This window comes from Furipterus horrens, unplaced genomic scaffold (genome assembly GCF_987537825.1).
Source record: "Furipterus horrens unplaced genomic scaffold, mFurHor1.1.pri manual_scaffold_6, whole genome shotgun sequence".
Lineage (NCBI taxonomy): Eukaryota > Metazoa > Chordata > Mammalia > Chiroptera > Furipteridae > Furipterus > Furipterus horrens.
Genome location: NW_028327176.1, coordinates 74,484,603 through 74,508,862, shown reverse-complemented (window position 1 = coordinate 74,508,862; position 24,260 = coordinate 74,484,603). Strand labels below are relative to the sequence as shown.

At 41.7% G+C, this 24,260-nt stretch overlaps 1 protein-coding gene and 1 long non-coding RNA gene across 2 annotated transcripts in view; one reads left to right on the top strand and one right to left on the bottom strand.

Annotated features, from left to right (window-relative positions):
• The window catches only part of AFF3 (ALF transcription elongation factor 3), a 588,477-nt gene that overhangs the window by 466,409 nt on the left and 97,808 nt on the right, over positions 1 to 24,260 (top strand). The window contains exon 10 of the mRNA XM_090281791.1: positions 14,547 to 14,587. Within this exon, the coding sequence (XP_090137917.1) occupies positions 14,547 to 14,587 (41 nt within the window). The remainder of the gene's footprint in view (positions 1 to 14,546; positions 14,588 to 24,260) is intronic.
• Positions 15,775 to 23,725, bottom strand: LOC150006530 (uncharacterized). The gene is made up of 3 exons (XR_016511947.1): positions 23,555 to 23,725; positions 22,281 to 22,375; positions 15,775 to 15,974 (listed from the first exon to the last, which is right to left on the bottom strand). It is a non-coding gene; the product is annotated as an uncharacterized LOC150006530 (long non-coding RNA).

Genomic DNA, 24,260 nt, shown 5'->3' with positions numbered 1-24,260 from the left:
TAAATGTCATTAAACACAGTTGTAAAAAGGCCTAAAATATTTTCTCAAACTTCCTCTGGGGACCTGATTGAGATTTATGTAGATCTGGTTGTGTCCAACCAATCTGGACCATAGGATATGCCTAATTTTAGTCTGAGGACCCTGGATAGGCATGGGGAAAATGGAAACATTATATAAAAGTTAAAGCATGATTCATTAAACTTGGGCAAACGTATAATTAACACAAAAATGAGAATCATTACTTTGTTAAGTTGAAGAATTTACAAAAGGAGATATATTTTTTTAAGCTCAGCCTAGTTTTTGTTAATGGTTCGTATCAGTACCACCAAAACGGACTCTCCATGCAGAGAACAGAGGAAGGGGTGTGCATCATTAGCTGGGAGGCACGCTGTTCTCCAGTACAGCCGTCAGCCAGCGGGGCTGCTGGTTGGCAGAGGAAATGGAACTCTCCCTCCAGAGGACACTCCTGTTTAACCAAGAGGAATGGCCCTTTGTCTGTGTCTTTAATGTTTTTTTTTTTTTTCTTCAATAACTTTTTCAGAGGTGTAACCATTTAAGAGTGGATGCTCCTTAGAGAATATGCTATCATTCCTGTCCAGGCTTCGGTGGTTACATACAGGAAAGGATTTACCTAAGTCATTCAGATGTTTGGTCCAGATATACACTTGGAAAGTTTTGGTTTTGCTTGTGTTTTTCCAAATCTTCTCCAAGTAGGGCTAGTTATCTCATAAGAACAGCTTTTCTCAGGAGACTCTCTTAGCCTGTTATTTCTATGTGGAGCATAATCATTTGTGGTAATTCAACACCCTGGGGCACTTCCTGGTTCCATGGAGATCCAATCTGCAGCCAACAGGTTGTGCTGAGTAAAACAAGACCATCTTCAGCAAGTGGACAAAGCAGTCCCTGAAATGTCAGGCCACCAAACGAAGTGTGAGAGTGCAAAGTAGCCAGAATCTCTCTCTGGGAGGCTTGGTTTAGCAACATGTTTCTGGGTACCTCTCCTTTCAACCTGGACTTTATTCTTAGAAGGCCAAGGCAATTAGTTTAAGAAAGAGTATGTGCTTACACCATATTATATGAAACCACTTTCACATATAAACCATAAAGCAGTGGTCACTTGAGAGGTGAAAATTCTAACACCAACAATAACACAATCAGAATAGGTTCAGCTTTCTTTTATTATATAATTGATTTGAGAAGGGCAATTTTGAGAATGTTTCCTAACCATTGCAAACCTGTTTTCACCTTCAACCATTGCTGTTTTGTCTGAGTAAAAGAGATATCTAAATGAAACATAAAGGCAGACTTAAATTTTGGTTCTTCAAACACAGGTTGGATGTTTAACAAAACTATCAAATCATTTTTATCACTTCCATCTTGCCTTTATACGAGAACAAAGTAACATCTGCATTCCACAACTCAGGTCCGAGTTGCATTCATAATAACCAGCCACCTATCAAGGCCAGTGGAAAGTGAGTGGGACTCCACCAAAGCATCGTGTCGAGGTAACATAAGAACTCGGCTGAAAGCTCCAAAAGGCATTTGGCAAACCCAACAAAGTGGGAAGTGACTAAACATAGCATCTACCTGCGATGCCAAAGATGAGCATTGTTACTGAGCCATCAGTCTCCATTTTGGCTGTGCTCTAGGTCTGGCCTGCACTGAAGTTATCAGGTGAGATGAGTTCCAGGAGCATGTGGTGACCAGAGCCCTGAGGAGCAGGCCACCAAGCCCTGGCACAACCTTCAGGATATAGATTGCATCAGGCTTCATACTTCAAATTTAACGTCTACTCTGAAGAACCAGGAACTTAAGTCCACATGCTTTCTCTAAGGTATCTCCAAGCAACTCAGCCATCATTAGATATGCTGCTTATTCTAGTGCGTTTGCTTTCACTTTGACATTGTAGATGCCAGACGAGCACGCACTCACCCATGTGGAAGGCACAATAGCCTTGCCAGTGCTCTGTCCCAGAGTCCACGTCTTTCTGCCAGTCTCACAAGTCTAAGAATTGACCAGAGAGCTTAGATCATCCACCATCATCCAACAGCACCCGTGGATTGGAATCCTCAGCAATCTTTACACCTGTCTGGACCTGACCCAGGCAGGCACTTTCTTTGTGCATGCAGCCCTGTCATGGTCAGGACAGAGGTAAAAAGAATTCTTCCCCAGGAGTTTGACAAGCTCTCAGATAAACAATATGATTCTACCTGTAAACTTCTTGAGGGAAAGATAATAGTTTCAGAAACCCGAAACCCTCCCATCTCCTTTGCAGCTCCAGTCTAAGAGATAAAGCCTATACTTCCTCTTTTTAGCATTCCCGGAGAACGCTTGCCCTGTGTTAGCGTCCATTCAGTGTCCTGCCTGTTCTCTTTGCACTGAAACAGGCAGAGCTCAAAACTGGTCCAGTCCCCTTCTCTTCACCCTCTGTCCTGAATTGTCCCGTGAGGCTGAGGCAGGGCAGGGCTGCTCTCTGGGGCTTGCTGCTCTGTCACCATGAGCAAGCTGTGCTTGATGCAGCTGGACAAAAATACTGAAGTAGATTAACAAAATAGTTTATACTGATATAAGTATATATTATAGAAGTATATCTGAGTGTAAAACTATTGAAGTATATATTTTTACGTCTTCCCGATCCCTCCACTTTTCCTTCCTTTTCCCCTTAATAGTGTTCTTTATTTGCATTGCTGGAACTTTTAAACAATGCTTATTTACATAATGGGAGGAGAAGAGTACAGGAAGAATGCAAGTTCCTTGATTTATATAAGAAAAGACAAGGAGCTAATTATAGAAAAATAGGTCTAGAAGGTAGGAGGAGGAGGCGAGAATGGTGGGCTGGAGGTTCAGGGAGCAAGGATGGGGGACAGAGGTGGAGAGAAGAGACAGAAGGCAGCTGCCGTGCGGTGCGGAAGTCAAATGAGACAGCTGAGTGCAGAGGATTCTGAGGGGTGCTGTGAGGTCTGCAGCCTGCCCCCTGACCTTCTTGTCAAGACCCTCTGATATTTACCTTATTTTTCAAGGCTTTTATAGTGTTTTTATGTTTCTCTCAGATGCAAGACCATGCTCAGACTGGTCCCAAAACAGCCCTGATTTTTTTTTCTTTTACATTTAAAGTAGGGATAGAGTCACACCAAATAGCCGACGGAAACTGGTGGGATTGAGGCTGGTTTTCATTTTGGTTTGTTGCTTTTTGTTTTTTGCTTGTTATATGTACCATTTTTTTCTACAATAAACACATACCACTTGGACAAGTGAAAATTATGTAAAAATAGGGAACCTAAAATTTAAACTTGTACCTCTGATTATGTCTCACATACAACAAAGATGAAGTTTGAAATCTGAAGGCTAGATGTTATATATTGTAACATCCATAATTCTGTCACTTCTCAAAGCAACCTAAACAGTTTGAGACCATAGGACTAAGCTCAAAATTAATGGGGGTGGAGTTTTGTGAACATACTCTTTAGGAGGACAACATGTTTATGTTTGGAACAGAAGGTTAAAGACTGGTAATACCACTTGGGGACCACAAATACCCCCTTATTTGTTACCTTGATAGAAGTTTTTACTGAAAAACACTGGTAAAAATATTTAATTTCTTGTAAGGAAAGCAGTTTCATAGAGAGTGCTGTTTTGACTTTTAACAAAATAGTAGCAAAAACACATCCAATACTTTTACCTAAAACAGTAATCGATAATTGTTTAAAAGCAAAATACTTTCTTGTTAATTCCTTTAAACAAACAAACGAAAGAATGCTTGGTTTATAATTGCATTAACAGAACCTTGAGTAAACTTTAGAATCTATGTTAAAGACTAAAGCGCAATTGCCAGTTTTGCATTCTCAAACATTCTTTGAAATGAGGTCAAATTGAATGAATGAATGAGATAAAGGCTAATCTGTCACCCACCATGGGTTCAGGAGAGGCACAATTGGGCCTTGGTCATTTGTACACATTGCTCCCCATGACCTGGCCTGGGGCAAGATATCACCAGCTTATTTCTCCACGCCTCCCTCCCCCGACACACATACACATTGTGGTGAACACTGATAGCCTCACACATGGCCATGGGTCTTCCTACCATAATCCTCCCACTTCAGACTGACCTCTCACTCCCACACCAGCCTTCCTTCCCAAAGACTTGCATGAGTCACCCGGGGCCCTCTGACCCCTAGTGTTACCCTCATGACAGTCAGTAAGGCCCGCCATCTAGGGTGCCTTATATCTTTGAGGCCCTCAGTGGGGCCCTAGCCCCTCTGGGAGGAGTCTGATGACAGTCACTGTGGATGAGGGACAGCCTCCATTGTGCTCACATTGTCACCACACATTTCCCTCCTCTCTCCTAACTCCTAGCAGTTGCCCGTAAGGTTTTATTTGGGATGGCAAAAACCCCCAAGGCCTGTAAGCAGAGGGAGCCATGTGGCAGATGTCACAAATCGTTCACAGTGTATACCTAGTGATTAAACGTGCTGGAAATGCTCTCTTAATCCCTCTCAGAAGATGTGAACTGGCAAATTAGGACTATTACTGACCGATTGACTTCAAACAAGGCCCCCAAATCGGTCAGTTGGTAACAGGATACAGGTTATGAGATAATGTTATCTAGGCAAACTTCATCTGCTATTGTAGTTACTAACCAGCATTTTCATAGGATATAATAGGTCCTCAGTAAATGTGCATTACTGTCTTTATTGGATTTCTGGTAGACATAAACTAGTCTAAGCTATCCAGCGGGGGTAGGAGGGAAACCTTTGTCAAACTTTCCCCTAAGCTAAAAGTATACCCTAGTTTTAAAGAAAGTAAAAGAGCGAAAGAATGTATAGCTAAGAAAAAAAAAGTACTTTCAACAAACCTCTTAAATTGGAGCCATGGCAAATATTGGGTTGGCCAAAAAGACTATATGGTTTTTACCATTAAAGACACAGTTTTTATTTTCACAAATAACTTTATTGATTTGGATATTTTGAGTCTGTTGTGGTATGGTATGGTATGGTATAATGTTGATTTTTCTCAATTAATGTCTCAATTTGGTCACTATCAACTTCAACTGGTCTACCCAACTGTGGAGCATTGTCCAGTGAGAAATCCCTAGCACAAAACTTAGCAAAAACACAGCAACTTCTCCATAGACTGCACAAATATTCTTTGTGTTGCAGTTGTGGGTTTACCTTTCTTGAAATAATAAAGCATACTCCCGGCCAAGATGGAGGCGTAGACAGACATGCTGTGTCTCCCTCCACAACTAAGAAGGAATACAACTACCTCAAAACTAGAAACAACCAGAAGTTCCAGAAAATCAAAGTGCATGGAAATCCAGCAAACAAGGATATAAAGAAGAAATATTCATCCAGACAGGTAGGAGGGGCGGAGCCGGGGCAGAGAGGACATGGTGTGGCAGTGGCAGCAACAACGGTAGCAGCAGGCTGGTGGAAAGTGCAGTTACACGTTTTAAAAAGTCAGGAGGGACACCTGGGGAGCGTTCCCAGCTCCTCACCAGAGCAGCTCACTGTCCCAGCTCCGGGGAATATCAAGCCTCATTGCCTCTGACTGTGGAAACCAGTAGGGTTGAGACGGAGGCAGAAACTGCCAATCTCTCAGCAGAGTTCACTTGTTTAAAGGGCCCCCACAGTCCTAGTACGTCTGCAGACCCACCCACTCTGGGAACAATGGCCAGGGCAGCAGCTAGAAGGGCACCAGCCAGGTGCGGAAGTGGGAGAAGTGCCTAGAAAAGGGGCAAGTGCTGGGCAAACGGCATTGTTCCTTCTCAGACCCTTCCCTGCATACAGCACCACAACGTGGTGAAACAGGTTGCCCGTTACTGACGAACCCCTAAGGCTCCGCCCCTTACAACATAGTAGGAGCGACAGCTCTGCCTGGGACATGGAAGCAAACAAACACAGGAGACTTCCGGCCAAAATGGAGGCCTAGACTGACACGCCTCCTTTCCCTCCACAACTAAGAAGCAATACAACTACCGCAAAACCAGAAATAACCAGAAGTTCCAGAAAATAAATGGAAGCCCAACATATGAAGTTATAAAGAAGAGGTGTTCATCTGGACAGGTAGGAGGGGCGAAGCTGGGGAGGAGAGGTCAAGCTGTGCTATCCGCAGCAGAAGTAGCAATGGAGGTAGAACAGCAGTAAGCACAGACACCCGTTTTTAAGGGAAGGCAAGAAGCACCTGGGGAGCACCCTGGCTGCAGATCAGACCCGTCAGCTTGCAGTTCCAAAGCCTTGGACTGTGAGGCCCAGTGGGGGTGGGGATGGAGGAGGAGGGTCCCGGTCTCACAGGGGAGACTGAACAGCAGGAATCCATCTTGGACCCCTACCCCCGCAGAAAATGCCTGGTTGTGACCAGTGCACAGGGCTCCACCCCCTGTGGCGTAGGAGGTGTGACAGCCGTGCCCAGGAAACAAAGGGAAACACAAAATGGTCAGGATGGCACAGATCATGATAGAGATCCTGGTGACACAGCTGACCAGACAGCAAACATCTAATCTAACGAAGCAGCAGATAGGAAATCTTTCTGAGGCACAGTTCAGAGCTTTGCTTATAAAAGTGCTTAAAGACCTAACAGCAGATCTTAAACAAGACAGGGAAGGAATGAAGGCTAGTCCTGCTGAAATGAACAAAAACACATACGAAACTAGTGGTGAGGGAAAGAAAACCAGTGATCAAATCAACAAATTGGAACTTAGGGAGGGAACAGTCAACCAGTGCAGAAAGAGGAAATGAGAAGTGAGGAAAATGAGGAGAGGCTCAGAAACTTATCGGACAGCTATAAGTGGGCCAACATGCGAATCATAGGGTTGCCAGAAGGTGAAGAAGAACAACCAGAAATTGAAAAATTATATGAAAAAATAATGAAGCAGAACCTCCGTAACTTGGGGAAGGAAATAGACTTACAGGTCCAGGAAGCACAGAGAGTTCCAAAACAACAGGACCCAGGGAGAACCACACCAAGACATATTGTAATCAAAATGTCAAAAATTAAGGATAAAGAGAGAATCTTAAAAGCAGCAAGAGAGAAGAGAATTACGTACAAAGGGGTCCTAATAAGATTCTCAGCTGATTTCTCAAAAGAAACTTTACAGGCAAGAAGGGACTGGCAAGAAATATTCAAAGTAATAAAAAACAAAAACCTGCAACCACGATTACTCTATCCAGCGAAGCTGTCATTCAGAATAGAAGGGCAGAGGAAGTGCTTCCAGGACAAAGTAAAACTGAAGGAGTTCATCAGATCCAAACCACTGGAACTTGTTTAGGAGAAAGAGGATCAAAACTGTGAACATTAAAACAAAAACTGTATCACAACAACCAACAACGGAAGTCAGGGAATTGAAACAAAGGCAAACTAAGTAGGCAACAAGAGTGGGAAAAGAATTATAGGTATGGGGAACATATTGGGGGGAGGTCAGCAGGGAGGGGAAAGGGGGGAAAGGGAGGGAGATGGTACAGGAATTAATCATAGTAGGAGAGAGTGGAGTAAATAGGAAGATGTTGAGAAGAACTAGATGCACAACCAATGGGCATAGACTAAGGGGGGCGGGGACAACTGGAGGGAAGTATGTCACTGGGTGCAGGGGAACAAAGGGAAAAGAAATTGGTACAACTGTAACAGCATAATCAATAAAACGTATTAAAAAAAGAAATAATTATAATATGCAAAAATGTTGCGTATTTTCTTCCATCTTCAATATTAGAATGGCTACACAAAAGTTCACCAATTTTGATAAAGTTTGTTTTTAAATATATACTGATATGCCAGCTGTCACAATACAAGAAAATTCTTTCAAATAAAGTTAAAGACAGCTAAGTGCTACTAGAGCCATGTTACAGAAAAAGCAAATGAACTTTTTGGTCAACCCAATAGCAGTAATTTGTCATCCACAGAAGTTATCTCCTCACATCTGACCTGTTGATTCACAGGTAGCAGATTCACTGTAGGTGTTGTCAATCATGAGGAAGCTCTTCCTGGTGGGGGTGGGGGATGGGCTAGGATCTCTGCCTTCAATGATCTTCTAGAACAGCGGTTCTCAACCTGTGGGTCACAACCCCTTTGGGGGTCGAATGACCCTTTCACAGGGGTCGCCTAAGACCATCGGAAAACACATATATAATTACATATTGTTTTTGTGATTAATCACTACGCTTTAGTTATGGTTGGGGGTCACCACAACATGAGGAACTGTATTAAAGGGTTGCGGCATTAGGAAGGTTGAGAACCACTGTTCTAGAACCTTGAGAAGGCATGGCTAAAATTCTCATGAAGGAGATGGCAAACTTTTCAAGAAAGGAAAGGAGCCAGTGCTCATCCAGGTTTTAGACGAGTTAAGAGAGAGGAAGGTCAACAAAAGCTTGTGTGGTCAAGGAACACTTCCAAGCAGAATCTAAATAGGAGGAGGAGCAGCTGGAAAGAACCAGAAAATGACAGAAGAATTGGTTTGACTTACAGAGACACCAAGAATTAAAGTGATCTGTCCACTGCTGACCCCATTCAGAGCTCTTTGCTTTGTTTATTGACAGGCTCCTCAGCCACTGAAATTCTGTCTTCTCATCCTGATCTTATTTTTATTGGCAGTCTTCTTTATTAGAGCAACCATATAGCCCAGTGTGCTCAGAAAGGGAGTTTTCTCCTGTTGTCCCTAACTATCCCTAACTCCCATCTGGTTAGGATGCCCTTTCATTCCCAAAAATGTTTTTATTTGGATGATATATAGCGTCATCCCTGACTCCACGTAACCCCTGAAGAGAACAGAATAAGCTAAAAGTATAGTGAACAAAGTGCTTCCCAGGCAGCATTTCTAAGAATCTGAAAATGCAAAGTACATATTATGACAGAGGAAAAAATAGAGAACAAGGCTCTTTCCTTTGTTTTGCAAATATTGCTAAGTGTGTTGAACACCAAATGGAAGATCACAACATAAAAAGTTAAAAGACTCATCAACTAGGACTCAAATGAACTATAGAAATGATCCCTGAAAGTATAGTCAAATGAAAGGCAATAGCAAATAAGTCAAGGTAATGAAACAAAATGTATTACTAGAGGTAGAAGGAAATTAAACAGTGAAATATATTAATAAATACAAGTCTCAACTTGGGAGGAATGGAAAGAAGAAAAGTCGGGCCTTACCAGACAGAATTCCTACAAAGATATGAGATTTGACTTAAATTTCAAAGCATGTTTCAGTAACAGCAAAACACAAATGACCTACAATTAGCTGTGTTGGCATTTATTCAGGTAGTTGGATGTGGATGAAGTTTTCTAACACGTGAAGCAAATGATTAAAATCATTGCTACAGAGATGCCACCTTTATTGTAAGAATAATAAGCCTGATACTGTGAATAAATAGCAAGGATGGAGGTCACACATATGTGGAGTAGACAAACAAAAATGTGTTCTAACCAGCTGAACCCTATACCTACTTCTCTTAGAAAGAGAGTAAAATGTAGATCTGGACCATTAAGCCATATATCTCCTTTTTATGACTCTTATTGGTCAACAATATATCAATGTTTTATACTTCATTGGCATTTAACAGCAACAATCTCACATATCCAAATATCTACTCAACATCTCCACTTGAACATCCTAAAAAAACTTGAACTTCACACACCCAAAATTAAACTCTACCTATGCTCTGCTCCTGCACCCATCTTTCCTGTCCCAATCAGTGGCTCCCCATCCACACCAAGAGCTCAAGCTGGAACTTGGGACTCATTCCTGCAACTAGCCCTGGCCTGCCACATCCCATCATCTCCAGTGCTACCATGCACTTCTCTTGCCTGAATTAATGCAACTACCTTAAACATTGTTTATTCCTACCCAAATCCATTCACCACACAGAAGCCAGAATGAGATGTGAAAAATGTAAATCACTCCCTACTCTTTTTTTTTTTTTAATTATAGATTTATCAGAAGATGCAAAGAATGTACAGGCAGGTCCCATACATCCTTCACCCAACTTCCCCTAATGTAAATCATTTAGTGACTTCTCATTGCCCTGTGGAGAGTACCCAAAATCCTTAACTTGATCTCCAAAGCCCCTGGGATCTACCACTGTCCCCACCTCTCACTGAGTTCCCTCACAGTGATCTTCTTATAGTTTCTTCAACTGAGCATGGATCTAGGCCTGCCTGGAGCTCTTTCTTCCCCACCCACTCTCATTTCTCTAATTCAGTAACTTTATCCTTCAGGTATAAGCCTAGTTATCCCTTATTTAATGAGCCTTCCTCAACCACTCATTCCAAGTGAGGTCCCTTCATATTTGCTTTCATAGCACCCTCTTCTCTTCAGTCATAGCCTATGTAATCTAGATTGTTTGTATATATTTAACTTTTTATGTCTGGCTCACCTCTAGACCCTAAGTACAATATGGTGAGGGCCTCCTTTATTTTGATTATCACCCAAGCCAAGCCTATTACCTGCACATATAGGTACTTCAGATTGAATCACGGCGCTGTCCACATGTTAATTCTGTTTCTGTCAAGTAAGAAAGAAACTAGATAATCCTGGCACCCCTCTGAAATTCAGCCTCTTCCCTTTGCTCTCCTCCCCGCTTGAACTTGTCCTATGCTCAACCCAATTACAATAAGAACACTTAATTTCTTTATTTGGCATACACTGAAACCTGAATTTCTGATTATGTTCCCAGGCACCACACTTGCTATAATAAAGACAGAAAAGATGTCCTCTCTTGAAGATAGCTGGGAAAATGATTATTTCTGGCAGAAAAGTTGTTTTGTCTCATAGACTTAATGCTTCAGAGTCATTCATGAATGAGTAATGAACTTTGGAAAGATCAATGAAGCATTTCCTTAATCTTCTCAACCTATTTTACTGAGAACTGGATGAGAAGAAAGTTACTAGAGGAGATGATGACTTAAGAAAAGAGAAATATGGTTGCTGTAACATACAACCCTTGGAAGAAGGAAATTGAGCAATTCATCTAGTTTACTCTGAGTCGTTTTTCAGGCTTCAATTATAAGTCACCTAAGTAATTTTTTCTCTGAGATTTAATTCCGATGTTTATTTGTTTTATTATTTTTCTACAGTAAAAAAAAATAGCATCCAAAAGCCAAAGTATATTTAAAAGAGACCAGAAAAAAAAACAAACTGGCAGTCTTTGCTGTGGCACATGACACGAACCTTTTATTTAATGCCTTAAAGCTTTTTTAAGGTATTATTTAAAACTTTAACATATTGTCATCTCCTTTCTTGATGGACAATGAGCCATCCTCTGTAAAGTTTTTAATGATGTAAAATGACTGCAAATTAAATAGTACAATCAAAATCAACAATTAAAAATAGTGGTGCAGGCAGCTGATGGTGCTAGTACCACAGTGTTAAGTGTGTAGAAACATACATCATGTGGACAGGTGGAAGAATAAGGATCACAGAAAGCCATTGTTTAGTGACTGGTGGGATGCCCAATATATAAGCCCAAAAGGACCTTCTGGTGCCAGCATCACGTCCATCTGCTAAGGGAAAGCAGCCTCTGCTCCAGCTGTCCAACGCAGCTCTGTTCGAGAAACAACAGCGGTCCTGTGCAGTTATCCTCGGCAGGTACCACCTGCCGCTGTGCCACTCCGGTGATGGCCCAGCAGCTGAGTTTCTTACTTTGGGTTTGTTTTTGCTTTTGCTTTCCAAATGATTTTCTTATAAGCTGTACATCAACAGCACTGTGTTTCCTTATCACAAAGGTCAGCAGGAAGTATTTGGAGGCAGGAGAGAAAAGAAGTCAATAAACTTTTAAAATATTGACAGCCCTGGCCAGGGGGAAATTAGGGTGCCATGTTAGAGATATCTATTGAACTTTCAGTCACATCTCTTAGGATTTTTGTTTCTAGGAAGAGTCAGTCTCCCGTGCCTTCTGCTGAGACTGAATTAATAATGCATGCCATCTTTCCTTTGGGGAGTTCAAAAAACTTTTTGTATATTTAGCCAAATAGAGCCAGGAGTAGAGTTAAGTTCTTTTCAAGTATAGCTGTCAGAAATGAAAGCCATCTTGCTGAGTGGTAAGCGAACACTTTAGAAGACAAACCTGGGGACCATGATGGCTGCCCATCACCTGTTGGGTGCTTTTTGTGAATGCTCCTGGGCTGGCCCTCCAGGAGAGCACAGAGGGAGGAGCAAGAGGAGAGAGAAGGAGTACCCATCCTCTGAGCTGTGGGACAGACTCCTGGTCTCCAAGTCTTCCCTAGGCTTTTTACCTCCTTTCCCTGCTTAATTCTACTCTTTAAGGTGTCCTCATCAAGAGACAGCTCTGTAGATCATTTTTCCCCTCTTGAACTAATTATATGACACAGGAGAGCCAGGGCATTTGGGCCTTAATTTACTGGAATCCAGGGAAGAAGGAGGGGGCCGTAACCCCATAGATTGTCCACAGAAGCCTGTACATTGGCTGACTATTTCCTTCATCATCCCATTTAGGACAGAAAGAGCAGTTTGGAAGCTGAGACTTGAGTCCCAAAACATAAATGAATGGTAAAACCTCTCCCAGAATGGAAGACTTTCAATGCCAAGTTCAACAGATTTTATGTTTTTCCTGAATCAGTGTGGTTATGTCACTCGTGGAAATTGTTGATGTTCTTGTTATTAATTTAGTTTCAGTTTCGTTTGCCAGCTCCAGAAGCTAATGTTCCATATATCACTTCTGTCAGTTTTCTTTCTTTTCTTTGCTACAGTGTCATTTTAAGGGGATCACTCCTCTTGTAAAAGAGGCCTTTTTGATCTTTGAAAAGCTTTAGCATCCCTGGCCAGGCATTAATTTCCAATAGTGATGCCCCTCACTATTAACACAGAAACACCCATACTCAATTCTAGACACCCTTGGGGTTTGGGGAAGGGGTGCCCCAGATGACAACATAGAGGCCTGGATAGGCCCTTGCTCTACCTTGTAGTCCAGTATGACCAATACCTCTTTTCCCCTGAATACATCCCTCCTGTCTTTGTAGTTTTGCCCAAATATTAGTGGGAAGGATTCCCTAACTGATTCATTCATTTAACATTTACTCATCAGATGTTTACTGATTACCTGCCAACAGTCCCAGGCACTAATTGAGAAGCTGATGGTTCATCAACCATTAGTTATCACTCATATCTGCACCTACCTTCATCTTTTTATTTGCATATTAATTAATAAGTGTCTTCCACTCATCCCTGGATCTCTATTATGACTTCCTGCCCAGTGATTTAGCTTCTCCAAGACAATGACTACTTCCTCTGCTTTTTCTTTATCCCTCCTGGAGCCATAGTCTCTGCAATAGTCTCCATGGGGTAGGAATTCAGCAAGTGTTGGACTGACTGAGTGATCCAAGACATGCATTTATCACAAAGAGTAGATTTCATTTCTGTAAGAGGAGTCATGATTCTGCTGGGTCATGTTTCTCTAACCTGAACATTCTGTCTGTTCTGTCTACTTTCAAAATGTAATGAGGAATAGCATGGGAAACATTTTGGTGTCCCTGATAAACAGTAAATTTGACACGTGTAATGTACAAAGTTAAAACGGGCTGTACATGCTTCTTATTTCTTGGTGCACCCTGCATAAGCCTTGGTCTCACAGGCCATGCTCTGATCCCCTCCCAGTGACTCCTGAGACATAGAACAGAGTGTGCCCTCTGTCCTCTGAAGTCTCCGAGTACTCAGCCACAGAAGGCAGATGGACAAAAAATAAAATAGACAGACAAAAGAAAAGTGAGTACAAACTGGGAAAATCTGATAGAGCAATGGAGGCCTTCTATTGTCCTTTTTTCTTTAATTTTTTGTTTTATGAAAAGTTTCAAACACATAAAAAATAGAATAGAATAATATAGAATAGAATAGAATAGAACAATAGAACAATCCCCAAGGATGTATTCATCACCTAGTTTCAAGAGTTGTCAGTCCAAGGACATTGTTTCATTTATATGCCTACACAATCTCCCTTCCCTTCAAATATATTATTTCAAGGCAAATCCCCAAATCATATAATTGTATCCATAAACATTTTTATATGAATCTCTAAAGACTTTTTAAAATTGCCACAAAATTATTACCTAAAAAATCCAAAATCTCATAATATCATCACATTTCCAGCCAGTGTTCCAATTTACAATCATGATGACTTTTTCAATAAATCTGAAAATTGTGTCAAAAATTACATCTTCATTGGGAGAGATGCTATAAAAGAACCAAAACAGATCTTTCTTCATACAGGCACGTAAAACAAAGTAATGGTAAAATGATTTCAGGGATTACAAATGAAATAGTTCTCATTCGGGGGCGTGGGAGGGATTGTCTCCTAAGACCTGTCCAACCTCACCAGTCCAATACTTCCCACCTCCCCAAGTTCACGCCCTGGTGGCAGGTGGGCACTGAAAGGCTTAGTTACCTCTTCAGAAATGTTCATTTATTTATTTCATAACATGACAGGGCTCTTATTGTGTTGCTAGTAGTTTAATATTTGGCCACATGGCAAAAATGTGTGTCTTTTTTAAGTGTTGATTGAGCACATAATTTAAAAGTCAGAATATTAAATAAACATTTCTGCCCTTTCTTCCAGCAGGCAGCCCAGAGAACCACTCTCCATGCTCTGTCTGACAGGTATGTTTTGTCATTTTTATGAACTATAAATTGCTTTATGAAACATTGAACCATATTTATTGTGGTATATAATTCATAATCAGATTTTGTCCCCCAAGTATCTGGGAACTGGGATGTTAAACGTTTTGCATGCTTGGATTCGGCATGCCCGTGTGGAGTTTATTACTTCAAAAATCTTGTATTTCACAGAAAATGTGGAGCGTCCCTTGTTCTGTGAAACAAGAGACAAGGAACTGGAGGAAAAGGCCTGAATGGCACAGTAAATTCCAAACTCTGGAATTGGTTGAGAGCTAAGCTCATTTTTCAGCATTAAGTACTTCATTTATTTTGAGATGCTTTCTTCAGACTTTTTCCATCTCATTTCCCTGGGAGCTATCTGTCTTTTGATGAGATTCTCTCTTGAAATACTTTATGCATGTCACCCAATTCACAGTCCTGAGTGCCTAACTCTTTACTGTGTGGTTCGGCTGTTTTTTCTGACTTATATTATTGAATGAGATCTATAAACCTAATCAACTAACACACTCAAACTGTATTTCACATCCGGCTTTGCTGTGTAAAAGTAATTGAACAGGGATCTATAGTTACTTTTTAGAACAAATCAGGCTCTTTTTTATTTTGGTTGGTTTTTTGTTTTGTTTTCTTTTCACTTGCTAAGGTTGGATGTGCGTGTGTGTGTGTGTGTGTGTGTGTGTGTGTGCTTCTTAAAGAATTATCAGGAAGTAAAATGAAGTCCCCTACCCTGGCCCATGTGCCTTAGTTGGTTGAGGCATTGTCCCATAAACAGAAATGTAGTAGGTTTAATTCCTAGTCAGAGCACATGCCTGGGTTGCAGATTCGGTCCCTCGTTAGGGGCATGTGCAAGGAACAGCCGATTGATGTGTCTCTCTCACATCAATGGTTCTTTCCCTCTCTCTCTCCTTTCCTTCCCCTCTCTCTAAAATCAGTGAGCATGTCCTCAGGTGAGGATTAAAATAAAAGATGAAGTCCCTGTTTCTCTCCACAGTTGTGGTTCTTACTGTGTCAGAAGCAGCTAGCAATGTCCCCCTAGCTGGCTGGTGGTGCTCAGTGTTACCTAGCAAACTGTCACCACCCTCCCCCACTTCCCAGCTCTGTCTGTGGGATGTGCAATAACTGACTATATAAACAAGGTCAGTTCCAATTCTCCGAGGTAAAACCTGTCACTTGGGCAAAACACCTGTGTGTGTGCATGGGTGGAAAGTATTTTCTCTGTGGTGGCAGGCTGAGCCCGAGTTTGTTTACTTCAAGTGAAAAGCCTGTTCCATCACAATCACACAAGCTCGTGTGCTAGGAGTGGGCTTCCACGTGACGTTCTGCAGTTCCTTCTGGATTCTCACCAAAGGTGATGACTGTAGTGCTTCCGAGTCTGTTGATAGAAGGAGGAGAGACTCTGGATCAAACATTTAAAATCTGACACAGTAATTCTTTTTTTTTCCCCCTTTGATTTCTTAAATAAGTGATTCCTTCAACAAAATGCAGTGAGAAGCAAAAGAAAGCCCTCAGTTTACAATATTATGCCATTGCCAGTGGTTACAAGGTTTCTTCTCAGATATTGAAAACGTAAAATTAGATTGTGGTGATGGTTTCCCAACCTTGTAACTATGCCAAAAATGATTGAATCTCATACTTTAAATGGGTAAACTTTATGCTATATAAATTATATTTCAATAAAGCTACATATATAGATGCAAAGTGTCATTATGACCTCTGGTAGAATGAATCAAACCCTATTTTAGAAAAGTATGGACTCCCTTTGAAGACCTTGCAAAATACAATCAGAAATCAGAAACTAGGATTGATACATTCTGAGGCTTCTTCCCAAAAGATACATGACCCCGTCCTGGGTATAAATGTGCATGAGTTTTCATGATAAGCAACACTATTCCCTATGACTTTGTTCTAATATTCTCTCCAGTTCCTCCCTTGTCAAGCCCAATAGTTAATTAACTAGTAAGTTAGCATCTTAGCCCCTGCTAAGTGCAGATTTCTGTGAGAAAAAAAGTCCATTTCCTAGAGACAGAGAAACTGAGGTGCCATTGTCATTACTCTTCTTATGAGTTTCTCTATCTTCAAAAAAGTAGAGCATTTACCCCTTAAATATAACAGTTTTTCTGTTCAAAATCGGGGGAACTTGGCTCACTTCAAAGTAATGAGTTGACAGTGTCTGCTCTTCTAGCAATATGGTGGTGTGAAGCTATATTCTCTGTGCTTTTCCTGTTGTTTTCCACTGGTTCAGGGCCACACAAATAATTTCCATAAGTGAGAAGCACATCTGTAATCATTTGGAGATACAATTTAAAACCGTCCTTCAAAATAAGGACTTAAAATACCTACTGAATTGATTGGATTTGTATCTTTCAAGTTTCTTAAGTTAGAGAATGCTAACTTATCTAGGGACAAAAGTCACTTTCTATCACCTTACTTAATCTGTTGAATAAACCAGTATTTTCCAGAAAATGATTGGTGTGACTCCTGGGCAGACCACTGCATGAATTGCTTAATATTCTGTCTATCAGAGTAACCACCTCAGGGTGGGAATGAAAGAGAGTAAAAATTCGCTTCAGGTTCTGACCTTCCCAAGGTGTAGATCGAACCCCAATATCTCTGGCTACCTATAGCCTGGTATTCATCTAGTATACATTCATTTACATAGACTATTCTAGTTTCTAAACTGTTACTTTTCAGCTTGTTAGATCTCTTGATATAAAAATCAGCTTTTTCATTTTTATCCTAGAAAAATAGAGCACTTTTTAGTGTTCATAGGTGCTCCCTGAGCTCTGCAGCTCTGGAGTTGACCAGAGGAGCACGGGCTTGCTGAAGTCATGCCCGCCCAGGACCCATGTCTCTGTGTCCTGCCCGTGGGCTCAGCTGTGCACCTGTCTCACTTCTATTTAGCTGTGTAACTGCCTGGAGTACCTGATGGACATAAGGGCGTTTGATATAGGAGTTAGAGCTGTTTTGTTTCAAGACGTGCAACTTGATCGTAAAATAGGATTTGGTTGACTTGGACTAGGGGCAGGGTGGTGTGTACAGCATAGAAATCCTGTCATCATTCTCTGTCTCCTGCAGGAAAGCCTGCCTCTAAGGCTTTGAGACTGCACCTGATGAAACTAGTCACGAGACAAAGAGGTGGCATTTTCCTTTCCTTTCTGAGGACCATAGAAAGCTCATTCCTTTGAAGTGTTGGAGGGGACAGACTACCCAGATGTCTTCTGAAGGCTAATCTTGTCTGTTTTTTCTTCTCCAGTTTCCTATTTAAATAGGCATTCTAGGAGAAATTTTGTATCTGGCAGTTAAGACTGTATGCTTTAAAGTTTAGTGAGTCCATGATAATCAATACACAACCTTGATAAGTTAAAACTATGATATATTTCATTACCTAAATTTAAAAATCTTCTATGGCCAACTCCAAAGAAAATCTTTGGCCTTGCTTGATTTTTTGCCTGGATGGGCTTCATTTACGATTCAGCCAAAACAGCCAGAGTGTCTGTAGGTGACCACAGAACCCCAGTGGCAAAGCAAATCTGGGCTCCAGCCCAGCCCACTTGCTGCCCTGCAGCAACTGGAAGGGTCACATGTAGGTGGGATGGCCTGTTTCTCATTCTTTTCTACTATCAACTGTAGAGTGTTATCTGTTTTATGCCATTGAGTGTCAGCTCACATATCAGAGGCCCAGTGATGCCCCAAATAATGAAAAGAATCAGGAGCAAAATTCTTAATATGGTAAACAAGCCAGTTAAAAGAAAATCTCAATTTCCAAAGGGACACTGCTTTCTACTTACTTTTTATATGTGCCTCTCAAGTGTCTTTTCTTCTTACAGATGATTGTATTGGGTTGGGTAGAGAGAGGCAGAGAACAGAGATACATAGGCCTGAGGCTTACTTATAAAGGTGTGTCTGGTGTAGCTGCACTACACTGGGAAAGCACCGTATAGCCGGGAATGTGGAAAATATGCAAAGTGCTGGAGGAGAGGGAAGGGTGTGTGTGCAGCATATGAAGTGCCTCTGGATGTGATTAACTTCCCTTCCTAAGTAGTAAATAGCAGATAACTGTGATGAAAAAAAAAAAAAAGAAGGATCCCTATGATTTATCAAGCTGTGCAACTGTGCATTTGCAGAAAAGCTGGAGGTCAATCTTGAAATCTAGGGCAAGATGAACACGAGGACATTGCGAGGACTCAGAAGTTAATCATCCCCTTGGACTGCCTCCATCTGTCTCAGAGACAGAACCTCTGCAGAGCGAGCAGAGATGCTTTATAGCAGCCGATCAGGAATTCATATTTGCTGTGAAACCGCAAGCATCATTTGCAGTAACTTGGGTTTTATAAAAATGGAGCCTAATTTCATATGCATAAATCACATTCAGCTACAAATATGAGGAGCGGGATGGGGGGGTGGTGTTGTGCTTGACTTTAAAAAAAAGAAATGAACAAGAAAGTCAACATGAGAACAGTTGTTGAAGCGATGGCACTCAGAGGGCATGAACGGCCGTGTGGTTAAATTGCGCATATAATCATCTTCTGAAATGTCAGCCTGTGACTGAAGAAATGGCTGCGTTTTTATAGCCTTGGAGATGCATCACCAGACTGTACCCTGTCAACCCATCTGGCAATATTTCAGTTCCAGGATCCATTTGTATTGAAACCCAAACAACTACCATTGATTTATTCATTTATGCCATGAGTATTTATTGAGCGCATCCTGTGAGCTCTGCTGGGCGCTGTGCTGGTGCAGGGTGCAGGGGTAAGTGGGAGCAGCCATGCACTTCCCCTTAGGGCTTCACTGTCCAGAGGGGTGCTGGCTCGTGCATTTGCTCCCCTCAGTTTTGCTTTCTCAAATAAATCTCACTCATCAAGTGTCCTCATTCCATTAGGGAGAATATAATGAAATTGACTAAGTGAGGAATAACATAAAATGAAGAGGTTTTACCTCCCTGTGAGTCTGGTCTGCATCAAAGAGCAGGACTGAAAATGTCCCCAAAGCAAGGTGGGGAGGGCTTTTAAGAAAGTTCTAAATTTCCAACTTAGAAGATGCCCAGGAGGCACACTGGAGGGTATATGTCAACCCTAGAGACCCACAGCAGCCTGTGGTCTCTCCAATGCAGGGGGCCCTTTGTAATGAACTTCTGGTATACTGTGTAAATAAAACTTTTTAAAGAGCTTTAGGGTTCAGAAGCACTGTCACACTGACAACCACCATGTAAGATAGGAAGGACTCATTTTATAGACAAGAAAACTGAGCCTGAGAAGGTGCTGTGACTTAACCAAGGTCACAGGGTAGCAAATGACAGAGCTGGAACTAGATTCCAGGTCCTCTGGCTCACAATGAGTATAATTCTCCCATCCTTCATCACTCAGCAATGAAGCAGGCTTCGATGGGGCCAAAGGCAGGTGACTGGTGCCACGTAGATTCTCACAAAGAGTGTACGCAGTCTGCACTAAAACTTTATTTGTTCCTACTACTAATAATAATAATAATAATAACATTTCTGGCTTAGTTATCTTTTTATTCCTAGCACCTAACACAGTTCCTGGCAATTAGGAGACAGAACAGTGAACAAATGAATGAAGGTATTGTGGTTAAACAATGGCAACTTTGGACTTAACATAGAAAATACTCCAGCCAAGATGGAGGTGTAGGTAGACACGATGTGTCTCCCTCCACAACTAAGAAGGAATACAACTACCTCAAACTAGAAACAACCGGAAGTTCCAGAAAATTAAGTTGCATGGAAGTCCAACAAACAAATATATAAAGAAGAAATATTCATCCAGACAGGTAGGAGGGGCAGAGCTGGGGCAGAGAGGAAGCGGTGTGCTGGTGGCAGCAGCAGGCTGGCAGAAAGCACAGTCACACATTTTAAAAAGTATGAAGGGACACCTGGGAAGTGCTCCCAGCACCAGAGCAGACCACACAGCTCACGATTCCAGCATCGGGGGAAATATGTCTCATTGCTTCTGACTGTGCAGACCAGTGGGGGTTGGGGCAGAGACAGAAACTGCTGGTCTCTCAGTAGAGTCTGCTTGTTTAAAGGGCCCCCACGGTTCTAGAATGTCCACAGACCCACCCACTCTGGGAACGATGGCCAGGGCAACAGTTACAGAGGCACCAGTTCCATACAGAAGTGGGAGAAGTGCCTGGAAAGGGATGAGTGCTGAGCAAGCAGCAATGTTCCCTCTCAGACCCCTCCCCCACATATAGCACCACAACATGGTGAAACAGGTCACCCGTACTGATGAAAACCTAAGGCTCAGCCCCTTACAACAGCTCTACCTAAGACACAGAGGCAAACAAACACAGAAGCCTGTCAAGATGAGGAGACAGAGAAGTATGACCCAAAGAGAGAACAAATCAAGGTTCCAGTGGGAGAATTAAGTGATGAGGTGACAGCTAACCTAACAGACAAGGAAATAGCCAAGCTAACAGACAAAAAAATACCCAACCTAACAAACAAGGAGATAGCCAACCTAACAGATGTAGAGTTCAAAACACTGGTGGTAAAGATGCTCACAGGCTTAACAAGTATGCTTAAGTATGACAAAGGTAGAAGGGATTAGGCAAGACTATGCTAAATAAAATGAAGGAAAATCCACACAAAACCAATGGTGAAGGAAGGAAACCGGGGTTCAAACCAATGATTTGGAGCATAAGGAAAAAATAAACAGCCAACCAGTACAGAATGAGGGAACAAGAATTGAAAAAACTGAGGAGAGGCTTAGGAACCTCTAGGATAACTTTAAACGTGCCAACATCCAAACCATAGGGGTACCAGAAGGAGAAGAGGAAGAGCAAGAAATTGAAAGCTTATGTGAAAAAATAATGAAGGAAAACTTTCCAAATTTGGTGAAGGAAATAGACATGCAAGTCCAGGAAGCACAGAGAATCCCAAACAAGCTAGACCCAAAGAGGACCACACCAAGACACATCATCATTAAAATGCAAAAGGTTCAAGATAAAGAGAGAATCTTAAAAGCAGCAAAAGAAGAGAGTTACCTACAAAGGGGTGCCTATAAGACTATCAGCTGTTTTCTCAAAAGAAACTTTACAGGCAAGAAGGGACTGGAAAGAAGTATTCAATGTGATAAAAGCAAGGACCTACAACCAACATTACTCTATCCATCAAAGTTATCATTTAGAATGGAAGGGCAGATAACGTGTTTCTCAGACAAGGTGAAGCTAAAGGAGTTCATCATCACCAAGCAATTATTATATGAAATGTTAAAGGGACTTACTTAAGAAAAATAAGATCAAAACTATGAACATTAAAATGAGAGGAAACTCACAACTATCAACAACTGAATCTAAAAAAAAATTTTTTTAAATCCAACTAAGCAAACCAGAATAGGAACAGAATCATATGTATGGGGATCATTTGGAGGGTTATCAGCTGGGAAGGGGAAGGGGGAAAAACAGGGAAATAGTGTAGGATTAAGAAGCTTAATTGGTTGGTACAAAATAGACAGGGGGAAGTTAAGAATAATATAGGAAAGGGTGAAACAAAGAACTTATATGCACGACCCATGGACATGAACTAAGGGGGCTGGGATTGCTGGAGGGAAGGGGGTGCTGAATGGAGGGGAGCAAAGGAGAAAAAAACTGGGACTACTGTAACAACATAAGTAACAAAATATACTCCAAAAAAGAAAAGAAAAGAAAAAATGAAAACACTTACCTGAAACTATGGCTGTTCACACTGCAACAGACACCTCAGGAGGCAGAGCTGGACAGTCAGGGGCTCATCACTAAGTGTGCAAGCAGGGTCCATGCCTAAAAGAAGGGATAGGACTGAGAAACACTATTAACTGCCACACAGGTAGAGAGAGGGGAAAATGGAACTTTTTTTTAAATCAGTCCAAAAGTAAGTAAGAAAGTCTCAAAAAGAAAAAAAAAAAACTTCAAAATATTGAAATTGCCCTAAGCAATTAAATTAGAGTGGATTGAATTAGAACGCAATAACCAAAAGTGATGCTATAGAGAGCTTTTCTGTGAGTGAAGGCCATGACCTCTGTCTTCTCCCCTCTGCTCAGGCTTCACCCTGTCCACAGGACTTAAAATGCCCTCCCATCTTATCTCACCAATTATTTGTGCTTCTTTTTGTCCTTTATTCACTTGATGCATATTAAAGTCCTGAGCTCCTACACTGGTCTCCATGGAAGACACAAAAGTTCCACACCCGTGGAGCATACTGTGCAGGAGCTTATAGTGGTCAAGGACACATAGATAACTGCATGACCACTGTGTGTATGAAATGTGGACATGGGCCCAGTCACCAGTCTTATTAGTACAGCAGTCATATGTAGGGACTATGCTGAGCCTTTCACATACAAGACTTCATTTAATCCTCACAACCAGCCTCTCAGCTAGGAAGGAGAAATTCAACATTAGGGCCTGAAAGAGATGACATTGTCAATGAAGTTTCACTTCATTTCATTTTCCAAATAATCTCTAAAATCATAGTAATCTGGGTTTCCAGAGATGTATAACTTAGCCAAAGCCTCTGAAGTGATCTGACTCTAGTCAACGCTTAGTTGCTTCAGTAACACTGTCTGCACACACCCCATAAAATTCATAAGAAGTAAATGTCACTGACAGGGTACAGGTATAACACTGAAGTACTCTCAGAGTACAGAGAAACAGGAGTAGGTGGAGGCCTTTGAGGTGGCATGTGAAGGGTGAGTGGCATCAGACCACCAGAGGGAGAAGGGGAGGGCCAGCCTTCTCTGCAGAAAGAATGGCCCAAACAAGGCAAGACTGAGGAGAAGAGCAAGGACCAGCAAGCCCTTCATCATCCGGGGTGTGGGCACCGTAGGGAAAGATATCGGGACCAGCTCTCCACAGCCACCCGGGCAAGGCGATGAGGTGGGGGTTGCCTAAATTTCCACAGTGCCTCCTCCATGCGTAGAGTAAAGCCCCATCTTCCACAGAAACCTTAAATAACCGACTTACCTGACTCCCACAGCTCCTGTTGTGTCACCATCTCATGTAATTGCTGACACAGGCGTGCTTCTGCCCTCTGCTTCCTTTATGTATTTATGTCTCAACGGAGTCGAGAACAGGATCCACATGTTGCATTTTAGGTAGCCCTGTATACAAAATGACTGCTCAGTAATGACTTACCAGGTGCCTTTCCAACAAGAAAGACCAAGAATCCAAATTATGCCACTTATGTCTGCTCTCTTGGTAAGGAGGGAAAAAAATACCAACTCCAGCCTAGATGTCATAAAGCAGGCATGAGATTTTGAAGCCTTACGCTTGGGTTGGGATTTGCTTTGGGCAAAGTAGTCACCGTCTGAGTCTGAACTTTCTCAGCTGCATAAACAGGATGTTAAGCGTGTCCCCCTTGTTAGGTTTATGGATGGATTAAATGAGGTGATAAGTAGAAGAAGGGCTCTGTTAATCTAGCCACATGATAGTACTTACTCCATTGCACCACTAAGAAAAGTCACTCCCCAGGATACCATGAAATGCTCTTTAAGTCCTTCCAAGAGGCTTAAAAGCCAAGAGAAGAAAAATATTAGAGTATGTATTGATTTTATATGTGAAACTATGAATACGTATGGGGCATGTTATCATGCTAGCATTATAGAAAAATAATATCAACATATCCCAAGAATTATCCTTTACTGTTGCTCATTCCATCCCTGCTTTGTAG